The 14,223-nt window shown below is 40.3% G+C and overlaps 1 protein-coding gene across 1 annotated transcript; it reads right to left on the reverse strand.

Moving 5' to 3' along the window:
* Positions 1–1,070: 1,070 nt before the first annotated feature.
* YWHAH (tyrosine 3-monooxygenase/tryptophan 5-monooxygenase activation protein eta) lies at positions 1,071–11,625 on the reverse strand. Its single transcript, XM_067550030.1, has 2 exons — positions 11,228–11,625; positions 1,071–2,553 (listed from the first exon to the last, which is right to left on the reverse strand). Exons 1-2 carry the CDS (start codon positions 11,312–11,314, stop codon positions 1,897–1,899), a joined length of 744 nt encoding a protein of 247 aa, XP_067406131.1. The 5' UTR covers positions 11,315–11,625; the 3' UTR covers positions 1,071–1,896.
* Positions 11,626–14,223: the final 2,598 nt, after the last annotated feature.

Below are 14,223 nucleotides of genomic sequence, written 5' to 3' on the forward strand. Positions count from 1 at the left end.
AATGGAAGCGTTTTTAATACTGCAACAGATAAGCATACTAAAGAAAGTGTAATTGGATTTAGTAGGTTCTAACACAGAAAGGACATATGATGAAGCACTCAGAACAGCAGCTATTTATGAGAGGATCACAGCTTTGTACATCAGAAACTAGGTGGGGTTAAGTACACCCCTTGATCAATGGAAGATTCCTCCACTCTACATGTGACATTGTTAGCTGTGAGCAACTGGTGAGAGGCAGGATCCAGGAATTCCTCTCCCAGACCTCTGTGGCTGACTGGCCAGTTGCTCTGTCAGAAAAAAAGTTGTGTCTTTATGCTGCAGAGACTCAGCCAGCCCAACTCCACTACACAGAGTGGGACTCTACTGCCTAGGGTTCAAGAACTGCAAGGGCTGGCTGGAAAGCACATGTTCAGTTATGTCAGACTGCATTTAAATCACAAGTTGAGAGGTGGCAGCCCATTATGGATAAAAATGTGTCTGAGGTCAGAAAAAGAACATGACTAAATAGGTTAATACAAGAGTAGACAAGGAATCAATACATATTAACCAATTTGTAAGTGGCGATATAATAAATGAATTTGGGGATCAGATTTAGGTTAGTCAGGATTAGGGAAATTTGAGAGACACTCCTTAAAATCTAGTATTAAGCAATGTGAGTGGATTTTGTCTGCATAGATAAGTACAAGTGCTAAGGTTTCAGTTAAAGGAACTTAATTCAGAATTCATTAATGGGTATAAGCAACTCAGTTGTAATCTCCAAGGAAAAAAAAAATCTACAAGAGTCATCATGGACAGAAGCAATGAACAGAAGTCTTCTTACCTAATTAGTAACAAGCAATACTCTTTAGAACCTTGTAAACATTGACAAGCAGGCTTGCATTACAGCAGCACTAGCAAATTATTGCACTGAATATGCAATTGGCAGCCCCAATGGAAATAAGTGAGCAACATTATGTATTTAGTCTAGATTACATTGAAGAGAAAGTAGCATTTAGGACAATTTAAACCTTTGCAGTCTGGACACCTCTATAAACCTCCATTCGTACGAAAAGATGACAGGACAGCTCATATAGAGATATTCCTGAAGCAGCATTTTATTCTATTCATTTAATTCCAAAACATTTAATTTAGAAGTCTGGCATCTCAGAAGTCAACCATCTTAACATTGGCTAATATTGATATGGTGCTGTCAGAACACACAGACAACTAAAACAGCCAAAGAGTTTACAAAAAATAAATTCATGATTTTTCAAAACTGCAAAAAAAGATACAGGTATCAAAACTTTTAAGTAGATGCAATGCATTAAATGAAAGTCTGTGCACATTATAAGTTAAAGAGGCAAAAAACAAGTTGCTATCAAAACCTCACATTCTGAACAGTTTATAAACTGATGAATAGGATTAAGTTGTCACTTCACATCAGCTTTTTAACTGTTTTCATTGGATAAAAAAATTTAGGACGCTTAATTTGCTTTGCATGCACAAGATGTACTGCTTAACAAAACACTATCAGCTTGTTTCAAATGAAAAATTTAAAGATTAGATTTCTGATTAATTCTCCTCTCAATCACTTTCCATTATTCTTGCCCATATTTTATAATCAGTAGGCAAACTAAAATGCCTCATTTAATATGCATCTTTCTGCACCATTCAAGTGCAACTACGATAAATAGGGCAGATAAACCAATAATCAATCCAGCAATGCTCATGAAAATTTATCCAAAACTGCCTCCTGATAAAATGGACTGCAGATCTGAATAGCTATGCTGACAATACAGATATGCTTAGCATTAGATATTTAGTGTGACTGTGGCAAGGAAATATTGTGGGATGGTGATGGTGAAGTAGATGATTGGGGGGGGGGGGGGGGGAGGAGAGGATGATGATGAAAGCTCTTTAGTTATTGCCCTCTCCTGCTTCCTCATCCTGCTGGTCACTTGTCCAGAGAGTGAGGTTGTCTCGAAGTAACTGCATGATAAGAGTGGAGTCCTTGTAGGAATCCTCATTTAGTGTGTCCAGCTCAGCTATGGCATCATCAAAGGCTTGTTTGGCTAAAAGGCAGGCCTGCTCAGGTGCATTCTGGATTTCATAGTAGAACACTGAGAAGTTGAGTGCCAGCCCAAGCCTTATCGGGTGAGTGGGCTGCATGTGCTCTTTGCTGATTTCAAAAGCCTCTTTATAGGCAGACTCTGAAGCTTCCACAACACTGTTTTTCTTCTCACCAGCAGCAACTTCTGCCAAATAGCGGTAGTAATCTCCTTTCATTTTCAGATAAAAGACCTTGCTTTCATACTGGAAGTCATTGCAGTTCTTGATCAAGAACTTATCTAAGAGGGCCAAAACATCATTGCAGACTGTCTCCAGCTCCTTTTCAATCTTCTCTCTGTAAGCTTTAACTTTTTCCAGCTTCTTCTCATTTCCATCTGCCATAGTTTTCTGCTCTATGCTGCTGATGACTCGCCAGGAAGATCGTCTTGCCCCAACCACATTTTTGTAAGCAACAGACAGCAGATTTCGGTCTTCATTGGAGAGGGGTTCATTCAGCTCAGTCACCTGAAAACATACACAAAGATCAATTGAAAAAAGATTGGCTTTGAGGAAGAAGGGAATGCAATCCTCATTCAATATTTCCATCATACCAGCTTAGAAACTGCAAATGGAAAAAAATTCCTTCTAGACAGGAGCTAACTTGTGATAGCATTCTTGTTCAGGTTAACCATAACTGAAGACCTGAGTGCAAATCAATTCCTTTAAGAAAGAGAAAATTCATATTTTACTTTAAACTTTACCATACTACCTCCCTAAGGTATTTGTAAACATTTATACTTCACTTTTAAGTCTTATCAAGGAGACTTTATTAAGAACAGCCACTGAATAGCGTGTATCTAACTGGCAAGATACAGAACTAAGAGGAAGAGAACAGCTTTGAAAAGGCTTTCCAAAAAAGGCACACACACAACACACTTTCTATTGAATTCAAACGTGTTAGACTGACCAGTAGCTTAGCGGCAAAACAGAGCAGTGCTAGACAGTTCAGTTCCTCTCCATATTCAATCCTACTTAGAGGTCCAGGGTGTGTGCTGAAGAGACAGTATGCTCAGCCTCTGGAGGAGAATTGGATTGTACTGCTCCACAGTATGTCCTTGACTGCCTTAGGGAGCAACATTCATACAATCTGATTAAAATTTGTCCTATTTTCAGATAAAATGGTGGTTGCAATCTGAGATTTCAAAGCTGGGCAAGGGAAGAAATTATAGAAAATCAAGTAGATTGGAAGGTTCAAAAGGCAGAAGAATATCGCCTGAGAGTAAAAAAAAGACATGTTGCATTCATTACTTAATTGTTACAACTTTTATATTGACATGAGGCTACAGTAGTATTTTTAAATATTGCATGTTTAGAACATATTTGATTTACTGCACTTTACTATAATCTGTGAAGAAAGCTTTTAGAATCTATAGATTAGGATCCGTTCTATTTTAGCAAACAATTGGAGATTCTATGTTAGGGGTTGGTTCTTGGTGAATGCAAGTGCTTTGACTTATGAGTCTATGATACTAAGCATACTTAACACTGCAATAAAAATTTATGACAATTTTGAAAAAAAAACTAACCTGGCAATGGAAATCATTGCTTCCCATTGGCAGAGATGCAGCCAAAATGATTTCATAACTATTAAAAGAAAATTGTATATTTACACTGCAATACACAGGCATACTACAGATAATGAAGTCAGACATTGAAGTTATTTTCACCAAATTGAAGAGGATAACTTCTATTTCTAGAGTGCCGCAGTAACTAAAACTATTTGAGAGTGGTTTCTAGTTTTTCAGATACAAACCAGTTTAATGAAAAATTAGAATGGCCATGGCATGGACCGTTGCAACACATTTAGAACTTCTGTAGAGACAGTATCTAACTTCTTTATTTGCCTGCTACCCACTCTTCCAGAATGTATTGCTTCTCCAGCTCAGGGAATCAAAGTCTGAGAGGCCACAGCTCCCATCTCTTTCCAAGGCAACCTATGGAAAGCTAGGTTTCCAAGAACCAGCTACAGTTCAAATTAACAGTCTCTTTAAATAAAGATGTCATTAATGAGAATATGATAACCTTAGCAAGACTACTTGTTGTGCATGCTATTTAGAGACACTATAATACAATGAAACAGGCTAAATATTGTATCTATAACATATTTCTTAAAGCTAACATAACCCATCAGCTGCCCACCTTCTTTCCATGCCCATGCTTCTCATGTTCCACCTCTCTTGCCTTTATACCTCCCTTTCCTGTTTCCTTCTCCTTTCCCTTTTCATGCCCTTTCTTTCCACTTCAAACTTAAGTGTCCCCAATTCCTACAACTGTTTGCATAATAAAAATACATTAAAAAATGTGACAGTCACCCCAACCTGTCTGTATGTTGTAAACTTTTCCCTAGGCTTCATCTACATTTTTGAGGCAGGTCCATCTTCCTATGTATTTCTAATGTGTTTGTTCAGTGTCTACCATAATGGGATCACGGTTCATGACTAAGGCTCCTCGGTACACCCACAATACAAATAAGAAATGTTGTTCATTATAACAATAGTTATATTTGACCCTCAGCACAGTTCTACAGTCTTTTCAAATGTTAGGGTTAGATAGAAGAAATTTAAGATTCATAAGTTTCCCATTTAGTGTAGCAGCTTTGTTGTAAATGTTTTATAGATTAGTTTAGTTAGGCAGTATTGCTATTTATCTAAGAGGAGTAGATTGACCAAGGATACTTAAAATGATTTGCAAGTCGTTTGTGTTCAGAATAGTCCACAAGTCATGGACTGCCATCTTAAGAGCAGTGCAGACAGTCTAGAAACATTACTTTGAAAGGTCCCCTCCAGTCTGATTATTCTATTTCTTTAGATTTAGTTTTACAAGTTGAAAGTAAAGTTGAACTATAAGTTAAACATGTGAATATTGGACAGCAAATTAGTACATAAGTAGCAACCTCAAGGCAAATAAGCAGTTTCCTCAACACCACTCTCTGAAGATCTCTTAAGTCATTTCTGAAAGTAGGTCAACTGCAACAGAGACTGCTGAAAGATCTAGAAGAAGCAGCACGGACACCCAATTCATGTCCATCACTATATCATCATCAAATAAAGAGAGCAGCAGTGTCTTTGTATCATACTCCAATGCCAGATTAAGTGAGGGCATTTCAGAGAAAATCAGAAGATTCTGTTCTGCCATACATAATTTTCAAGAATGCTTATTTCCCCCCCTCCTTTCTATTAAAGGAAAACTAGGAACAGATTGGTAACTTCAACATCCCAAAAATAGGACAGGACCTTCAACATCCCAAAATAGTATGACAAATAGGGTTTGCTTTCCACACAGCTGTTCTATAGAAACAGTGCCTTTGCAAATCCATACTGGGGAACCATGTGGCAAAACATGCAATTCCCACAGTGAGTGCAAAACCAGGGTCATGAAGGAAAATTAGTGTTCATTTGAAGAAAGCAAATGCCTTGACTTCTTGTAAAAAAGATATTAAAAAGGGGATATATGAAAAACCTAAAAATTGTGGTGTGTGGTACTTTTTTGCCGCTTTATGATTCATTAAGGTAGCCTGAAAGGGAAGGAGTTTTTCTTCTGCCTTTTTTTCCCTAAATTAGTAATTTTCTGCCCTTGAAGACTACAGACAGCAGAACAAGAAGTAGGATTTTAACATTGCAAGTACCAAGGAAGTGAAACCTGATTAACTCAGTGATTTTTATTCTTAGTTCAAAACTGTTTTTAAACACCTGTTTAACAACAATATTTGAGAGAACAGATCTTTATCAAGGATTCAGCATTCATTCCTTTAATTAAGGGAAGAGAGAACTTCCAGAATACATCTGCAACCTGCACAGCGCTCTCCAACAAATCATGTGTGCATGCGTGTGTGTAGGTAGAAGTTCCTAAATAAAAAGCAACAACAAAAACTCAGCAAGATTTCAGGCTGTCTTTATCCATCAAAGAAACAAAAAAAGAAGTACAAACCAAATGACCGTTCTTTTGCAGGGTACTATCTCACCCAGAAATGGGCCCAATATCACTTTCCACTTGCCTTTGTCTAATATGGGGGGCATGGAAGGCCAAGACTAAAACGGGGTTCAAAAAAGAACTAGTTAAGTTCATGGAGGATAGGTCCATCAATGGCTGTTACCCAAATGGACAGGAATTGCTGTTTACCAGAAGCTGGGAATGGGAGACAGGATGGATCACTTGATTACCTGTTCTGTTCATTCCCTCTGAAGCACCTGGCATTAGCCACTGTCAGAAGACAGGATATTGGGCTAGATGGACCATTGGTCTGAACCAGTATGGCCATTCTTATGTTCTTACTCACTGCAGGAATAAAATTTGCATTAGCAGTGGAGGATACACATTCTGATGTAATGAAGCTGTCTGCACTGTCACAGATCTCTTCTCAATCCCACCATACCCCACACATGGCTGAAAAACACTGGCTTGAAGGGCAGAAAGCAGCTTCTCTTCCCCTACACCCATAGCCTCTCTTACTGGAGGTAAAGGGCTCTTGGGCTTTGTAATGGGTAAACTTTACCTATTACCTGACGGTCAACAAAAAGCTTACTCTCAGATTACTATGGTAAAAGCCACAGCGCTGCTAGGAGTATTATAAAGAGCCACTGGGGGAACGTCTCTATGTAGCATTAACTCAGGCTCTTATTCAGATGTTGCCCCTAACCGCCCCCCCCTCATCCACATAAGTTCAGGCATTTGACCATTTCAAAAATAACTGGTCAAGAGCCCAGTCAGGTGTGGTCATATAATGTGAAAGTCAAATTTTTTCAAGCACTAGTTATTAGAACAGTAATAACAGTAACAAGTGAATAAGACTTTATGGTAAGCTTAGCCTCAGCTAGATAGTTATATCACATTTACAAAAAACAAGTTACTTAACTGAGTTATTTTAACTCAGAAAAATGCAAAACAATAAAATGAAGTTCTAAAAAACCCCAAAAGAATGGCACCATGATGCAAACAAAGATTGTCCTGATATAGGGACCGGCCTCTCTTGTTGAATATTTGGCCAACGTCGAATAATAGGTGTAGAAGTAACCCTATTTGACTGGTCAATTGACCAGCCTGACAAGCCTACATCCACACTCAAAACCTACTCACCTCTCTGTGCTTTCAACTTAGGCTAGCTAGCTTGGCTGGGGGTGCAGACTAAAGTTAAGGTGCCAACTTAACTGAGGCTGGTAACTCACCTACTTTGCAGTGGGTATACAGACTAAGTCATTTGAGTGCTGACAGTTCTGCAATGCCTTCCTAAAATTTGACACCTTCCTCCCCTTGTGTGTCCAACTAGATGCACAAGTTCTCCCACAACTGATTGGGAAAGATTCAGAGCAACTCAGCTTACTGTAGCACAAAGAATATGGGATATGACCCCAAACGTCCTAGAAACACACAGGTGAAGTGCAGCATCAGTGAGAACACAATTTGGGTATGGCTTTGCACTGTGGCTGCTCACACCTGGGTGAGGCTAACTTGAATGCCTATCCCATAAACTAACTCTGCATTGAAGAGGTACCCTGAGTATCAAACCAACACAAAGCACTAGACAGTCTTGCAGCAGGCAGGGGTAGCACTTTGTCCCTTTTTAGTAGTACTGAGTCTGTGTAGGACTAGGTAGCAGATTGATCAATCACAGTGGAAAGAGAAGAGAACCTGAAGGTGTAATATTGAAAGTTGAAATTCCACAAAATTCTTCAATGCCTTATGTGAAAAAAATGTCAACAGCTCTCTAAAAATTAAATTAGAGCCATATATAACTGAAAATGGTGTGCCTACCGTATTCATTAATGTTGTTTTCTTTCCATCTGCAGTGAGCCTTGACAAGGAGTTCAGTACTGTACATATTACAAATATTACTCAAGATTACATCAAAACCTTGAGCAAAATACATAGGAAGTCAAATATTTTGCAATCTGTAAGCTAATGGTGTATATAGCAGAATAACCTAACTCCTTTTTTCTATTAATCAATATTTCACATCATTTCTTAAATTCATCTGAACAATAAAGCATTTAATGCAACACACGTGAAGTCTCATGTACATATACTAGAAACATTTCTATTTACTGTATCTTTTTTCACATATATGGCCTGTTCCTCTTGTCAGAATAATATTTTAAAAAATCTCAGTACTGAAGTCCAGCACAAGAAGTCATGTTATCAGTTTGCGGGAGCCCTAGAGAAGGGTTTAATTAAATCAATTTATCACACCCCTTGGCAAAATGCCATTTTAAAGAGGTACATTTGATTGTATTTCTCATGGAGGGCACTTTAGGATGCTTTTTTTTTTTTTTTTGGGGGGGGGGGGGGGGACGGGAAGGGAACAACATTGTCCATTTCACACTGCATTCTAGCAGAAAGCTTTTATCTTCCTCGCCTACACATCATGGTAGGTGGGGAAAAAAGCTGTCATTCAGCCAAAAAGAGAAACTCAACAGCAGTTAATGATACTCTTACTGTAACAAATATACAGTATTTCCTATAAGATTTAAATTATTAGAATTGCTACATCAACTACCTTTTTACAAAACTAGCATTAACTTGAAACATGGTACCAAAGCATTTCACCTATTTGAAAGAACATGTGAAATGTATTTCTCCTACTATACACAAATAACTGAAATTCAAATCCTATTTAATATCTTTAATTTATGGGGTGTTTTCACACCCGCATATCATGTGAATGTCCTTAAACTAAGACTTTTCATTGGTTTACATTTTTATGTGTAATTGCCAGATAAACTAATTCATAGAGGCAAATATTTGCCATTTTACAGGGGTAGAGCTACTTTAAATGTCCATTAAATCAAAGATAGAAGCTTTTTTAATTAATTGCTTAGATTATATGTACTGAAATTAGAGGAAACGTTAGTTGTGTTGAATTGTAAGAGCCCACATAATACATTGCCTTTCATATAAAACGTAAGCACCCATTCTTTCCCAAAAACCTACACAAAATGTACAAGGATGTTCCATAACTTACACAGTGTGTTTTAGAATGAACACCTGCAAAAAAGTATCCAGATAACCTCACTTTATTATAAATATATTTGGGGAAACTGGAATTAACTATTTTGGTATGCAAGGAATAACTAAGTTATTTCATCATCTGTAATAAAGTGGAAACATTTTTTTAACTTCCATTTTAGTTTTGTTTTCATTTTAATTTTTTTTTGAGGCATGTATTACAGAAAGAATTACCAACTTTGTCAAAATTCAATGCATTGAGCCAAATATTGAAATTAGAGCCCCAAAGAAATTGCACTGTCACACATTATTTGATGGTAAAGGAAATATGGTAAGCAAAGGAGAATGATTTTGAAGCAAGTTTAACATAGCCTATTAGACAAACACTTTAATTATCTGCATTTCCTGAAAGACAGTAGCTCCACTCTGCTTTTGTTTTCTAATTTCATGCACTCCAATATTTGAACAGGGAATTTTAAATAAGAAAAATATTTCAGCTGTAGCTTTTATTTTTCTAAATTTCTCCCAATTTTACAAACAAAGTATTTCCTGGATCACAGACTTCACTAAAATAGCACATAGGCTTGTCCAACTATTTTTTAGAATGAGCAATGAAAGATATTTCTAAGGGTAGAGAGTCATTCCCACTTCCATTAGCAAATCTAGTAATGCCATTAATATAATTTATCACTTCAAACATAATAGTTCTATTACACAGATACTATTGTTTAAGAATTATATTAGCCATATGACAGGTTGTGCTACACTGGATTCCATATGAAGCAGACCTCAAAAATCAGTACTGAACAGAATTTGAGAGGTTTTTAATTTTTATTTTAAGGTATGTGATATAAACTGAGAGTTTGATGTATTATAACATTTTGACTCTTGGATGGAATGATTTTGCTAGAATATGAACTCCACCTGAAACTCAGTTCTTTGGGGCAAGGACCGTCTATGTTATATAGCACCATCCCACAACAGGGCTGTGATCTGCCTGAGCCTTTGGGTGCTAACACAATACAAATCAATACCATCATAAACAATAATCAGGTAGAGCAGAGATGTGCTGGAAGCATACTGAGTGTTTAATTTCAACATTTAATTTAAAAGTTAAAATATGCACTGGATCTCACATATAATAAGAGAAGTTTGGACACACTGCTTATTTATTAGCTATTCAGTTAAAATTATTTTTCAGTACTTTTTAAAAGAGTGGATTTAGTCTACCTTTAAATATTATTTGAATACATTTAAGAATTCAAAATTGTGTGCAGATTGTAGGCAATATAACAAGCAAATTACAGCACTGAGAAAAAGAAAAAAACATCTTGATGAGATTGAGAGATCTTGCCCAGTCAGTTTTTATGAACCAGGATGTAGCTATTACATGATCTTTGAATGAAAACTCCCCAGGTTGGTGGGTAAAGCCTCCTCCAGTCATGCCTTCTTAGTGCAACAGAAACATCTAGAAAGGAAAGGGTCGACCTCTTGCCATATTAGGCTTCCCCAGACCTACCTCTGAGCATAGAGACAGACCAGCCAGGTCCCCCACATATACAGCAAGCACCGCCAGGCCAAGACTACAGTTTTAAGCCTGGTCGCTAAACCAATACTCCAAGGTCAAACCCAGCATCTCCGGCCCACCCAAGAGGATGGAGGGGCCCCCTGGGCTGGCGTCAGACGGGGGTGGGGCAGGATCCGCTGCATCCCTGCTGTGATGAGGAAGAGGAAGCTTCCGCCCCAGAAAGGACAAGATTAAGTAGGTTTCCCTCTGCTTGCCCAAGACACTCACCGCTGAAGAAGAAAGAAAAGGGCCAGCGACACACACACGCACTGCGAGGAAGTGTCAGAAGCATGCGGGGGAGGCTCCCTGCTGCTGGAGAACGGAAGGGTTAGACACCTCGCTGCATCGGTGGGGAATCTGGCTCCGTACGCTGAAAACGGACCAGCCGGCCCCCTGCAGTCCCGGCTTTGCCGAGGTAAATCTCCGGCTGCCCGCGCCGAGCTGTAAGGCACTCCCCGGGATTCTCGAGGAGACACGGTGCCGAGCGTGTCGCGGTAGGGTGGACCCGACCCGCCTCCCCTCAACCGCGGGTGAGGACTGGCGCCCTGCATTCTCCCCGGGACCCAACTTCGCCTTCGCCCAGCGCCTCGCCTCACCTCCCCCCGGCGTGGGACCCGCAGCCCCCCCACTCACCGCCTTCATGGCTGAGGCCATGTCGTCGTATCTTTCCGCCTGCTCGGCCAGGCGGGCTCGCTGCAGCAGCTGCTCTCGGTCCCCCATGGCCGCTTCCGTAGTGGCTGCCGGGCTGGGCACTCAGCGGCACTCCTTTCGCTCGGGGGGAGTTTGCGCTTCAAGGGCAACTACCTGGCGCGCGCGCGCTCACTCGGCGGCCGTTGGCGCCTCGCGCTCAATGACCGTCGGGCTTTTCGGCGGCCGTTGGCGCCTCGCGCTCGCAGGTACCTCAGTGACCGTTACGGGGCAGCTATCGCTCGCTTGGTCTGTTCCCCTACCAGCGTGTACAACAGCTCGCACCTACCCGCGCTCTGTGGCTCGCATGTTACCGCCCCCTGCGCCTGCGCCCTGTGAGGGCAAAGCGGGGGGGTGGAGTTGAGGAGACCGCAGGGGTGGGGAGGAGGCACTGCTCCCCCGCGTTTCTATTTCAAGGTGACGTCACTTGCTATAAATAACCAGCCGGGCCCAGGACGCGGCAGGGGCAAACGCATGCGCACGACGAGTGCTGCATTTTACTGCTGCAAAGGTGGAGGTGGGAGACAAGGAGGGGGCATTGCAGACTACAGCTGAGGAGAGGAAGGAGGCGGCGCTGCCGAGCTAGGCCATGTTGGCCTGCTGCCGTGCTCACACGCTGTAGCACTGAAGGCAGCTGGCACTAGCCCCCTGAGAAAGGGTCTGGTCTGGCTGCCATGACAGGCACTGAACCCCCTGCAGAAGCCCCAGTAACTAAGGCTCAGACAACCCTCGGCTGATGATTCATGCCTCACACAGCCATACTGCAGTTACCTCTATGCCAGCAACAAGCGTGCACAGCATCACATGGTGCCTTACAAATGTGTGTGGTTTTTCTCCCATGTACACTTTTGCCCTGGGCAGGACGTTTCTCCTGTGTCCAGCTATGGCCAGTATGTTATTTTCCTCCAGTGCATGATTTTACCGATGCAGTACTGTCATTCTGTATGAGAAATAAAACACTGAGCGTTTCCCCTTCAGTATAAGCTTTGTCCTGTAGTTTTCACATACTTATTTTTCATTTCACTGAAACAAGTGGTCACTGTAAATCTAAGGTGACCAGATGTCCCGATTTTATAGGAACAGTCCCAATATTTGCTGCATTGTCTTATATAAGTGCCTATTACCCCCTACCCCAATTTTTCACACTTGCTATACAAACCCCACAGATCAGCTGTTATGACCTTTCCAATAATGGGGTCAGGGGGAATATGCCAGCCACATTATACCGCCTACGTGATGGCACTAATTTATATTTTAGCATATATTTTATTTCGTAGGGGTTACTTTACAGAATTGACGAAGTACATGATTTACATAAAAACTACCTCTAATGGGCAATATTACAGAAGTGCTGCAGCTGCTGGTCATGCCTGCAGAAATGTTAGCTACCACCTAGTTCATTTGCAGAAATAAAAATGAAAATAAATAATTAAATCAAGATCAACCCACAGCTAAACCAAATATATCTGTTTTATCCATCTCTGAAGCCTACTGAACTCAGGGAAGACCAGGGGATTTTTATCTCATTTCATCCTTCCAGAAAGCTCACAGTCCCATTAACTGCAGTGAAGTTAAAAAGGTGTGTCCTTATTCCCCACACACCTCCAACGTATTCCCATTTATCACTTTCAACTATCGATAGGTTTGCATACTGGGCAGTTTTTAGTATTCTGTTGGGGCTGTATTTCCGATAGTAATTGAATACTTTGTTCTTCCTTCTATTCATTTTAATAGCTGCGCTGCTGTAGTGTTTCAGTGTAGACACTCACTACAGCGAGAGGAGGCATTTGCCTGTCAATGCAGCTAATCCACTTCCCCAAGAGACAGTAGCTAGGTCAATGGAAGAATTCTTCCATCCACTTAGCACCATCTACACCAGGGGTTAGATCATCAGAGCTACATCTCTCAGGGGTGTGAATTTTTCACAGCCCGGAGAGACTGAGCTATGCCAAAGTAAATTCCAAGTGTAGATCAGTCCTAAATATAGACATACTCTGAGGCATACAAAGGTGAAAAGTGTCCAAGATGTCACAGAAGGTGCATGGCAGAGCTATTTGACCATACTGCCTCCCTAAAAATGTAGGATGATATCCAGGGTTTACCAAAAAGAATGGGAAAAACACATTCATATGAGTTATAGACAAGGGCACAAACTCTGCTTGCACTCATGACAGATATTATCCCATTGTTTTCAGTGGCATTTGCACAGATGTAACCAAGAGTACAATTTGGCCTATTGCGTCAACCTTGCATTTTAGCCTTAACTCTGAATTCCCTGGGAGCTTCGACATTAATATTAATTGTAATATTGTAGTTAATTTTTAAAAGGGGCTAGATAAATTTTATGGCCAACAACAAACTATAATTAGGCATAATAAATTATGGGTGATAAAATCTCAGTGTGCAGCAGTGGACAAGTGACAGGTATATTATAGGGTGAAGGATCCGTCTTTCTCTGAAGAATCAACCATGCACAGATCAGGCTAGTGCCAGGATGCTGGTCTTGAAAGGCCAATTGTCTAATAAGATTTGGCAAATCCTGTGTTCTTTAGTGTAATTAGTGATGTGATTTTCTTTTCTTTTCTTCTTTAGCATATAGTTTTAAGAAAAGGCAGTGATATCCATTCTAAAACCATAGCAGAAGTACTATCAATTCAATCCTTCAGTCCTTACTCATGCAAAAGTCCCATTGACATATAAAAGAGCTTTCTCTGCATAAGTGCAGAATCAGACTCTGCAAAAGGGGTAATTAGACTTTTTGGGGATACTATTTATTCTTACATTAATCAGTAATAAAAAAAAATTGTCCCAAACCAAAACCATAGATCAAATGCTCAAACTCTGGAAAGCGTTGGATCCAGGGACAAACTTTGCAGCATGGGCCATCTCCAGTAATGATTAAATGGCCCCACAAATTGTGCCTACAGTTTTGGAAACTTGTA

Source organism: Emydura macquarii, unplaced genomic scaffold (genome assembly GCF_026122565.2).
Source record: "Emydura macquarii macquarii isolate MOO-44397 ecotype Brisbane River unplaced genomic scaffold, CSIRO-AGI_Emac_v2 contig_1254, whole genome shotgun sequence".
Classification (NCBI taxonomy): domain Eukaryota; kingdom Metazoa; phylum Chordata; order Testudines; family Chelidae; genus Emydura; species Emydura macquarii.

What these genes read in the sequence shown, in the direction of transcription:
- YWHAH (XM_067550030.1), bottom strand. Translation starts at nt 11,314, where the DNA reads ATGGGGGACCGAGAGCAGCTGCTGCAGCGAGCCCGCCTGGCCGAGCAG. An exon ending in TGGCCTCAGCCATGAAGGCG is followed by an intron (nt 2,554 to 11,227) that starts GTGAGTGGGGGG and finishes GTATGTTTTCAG; the next exon opens with GTGACTGAGCTGAATGAACC.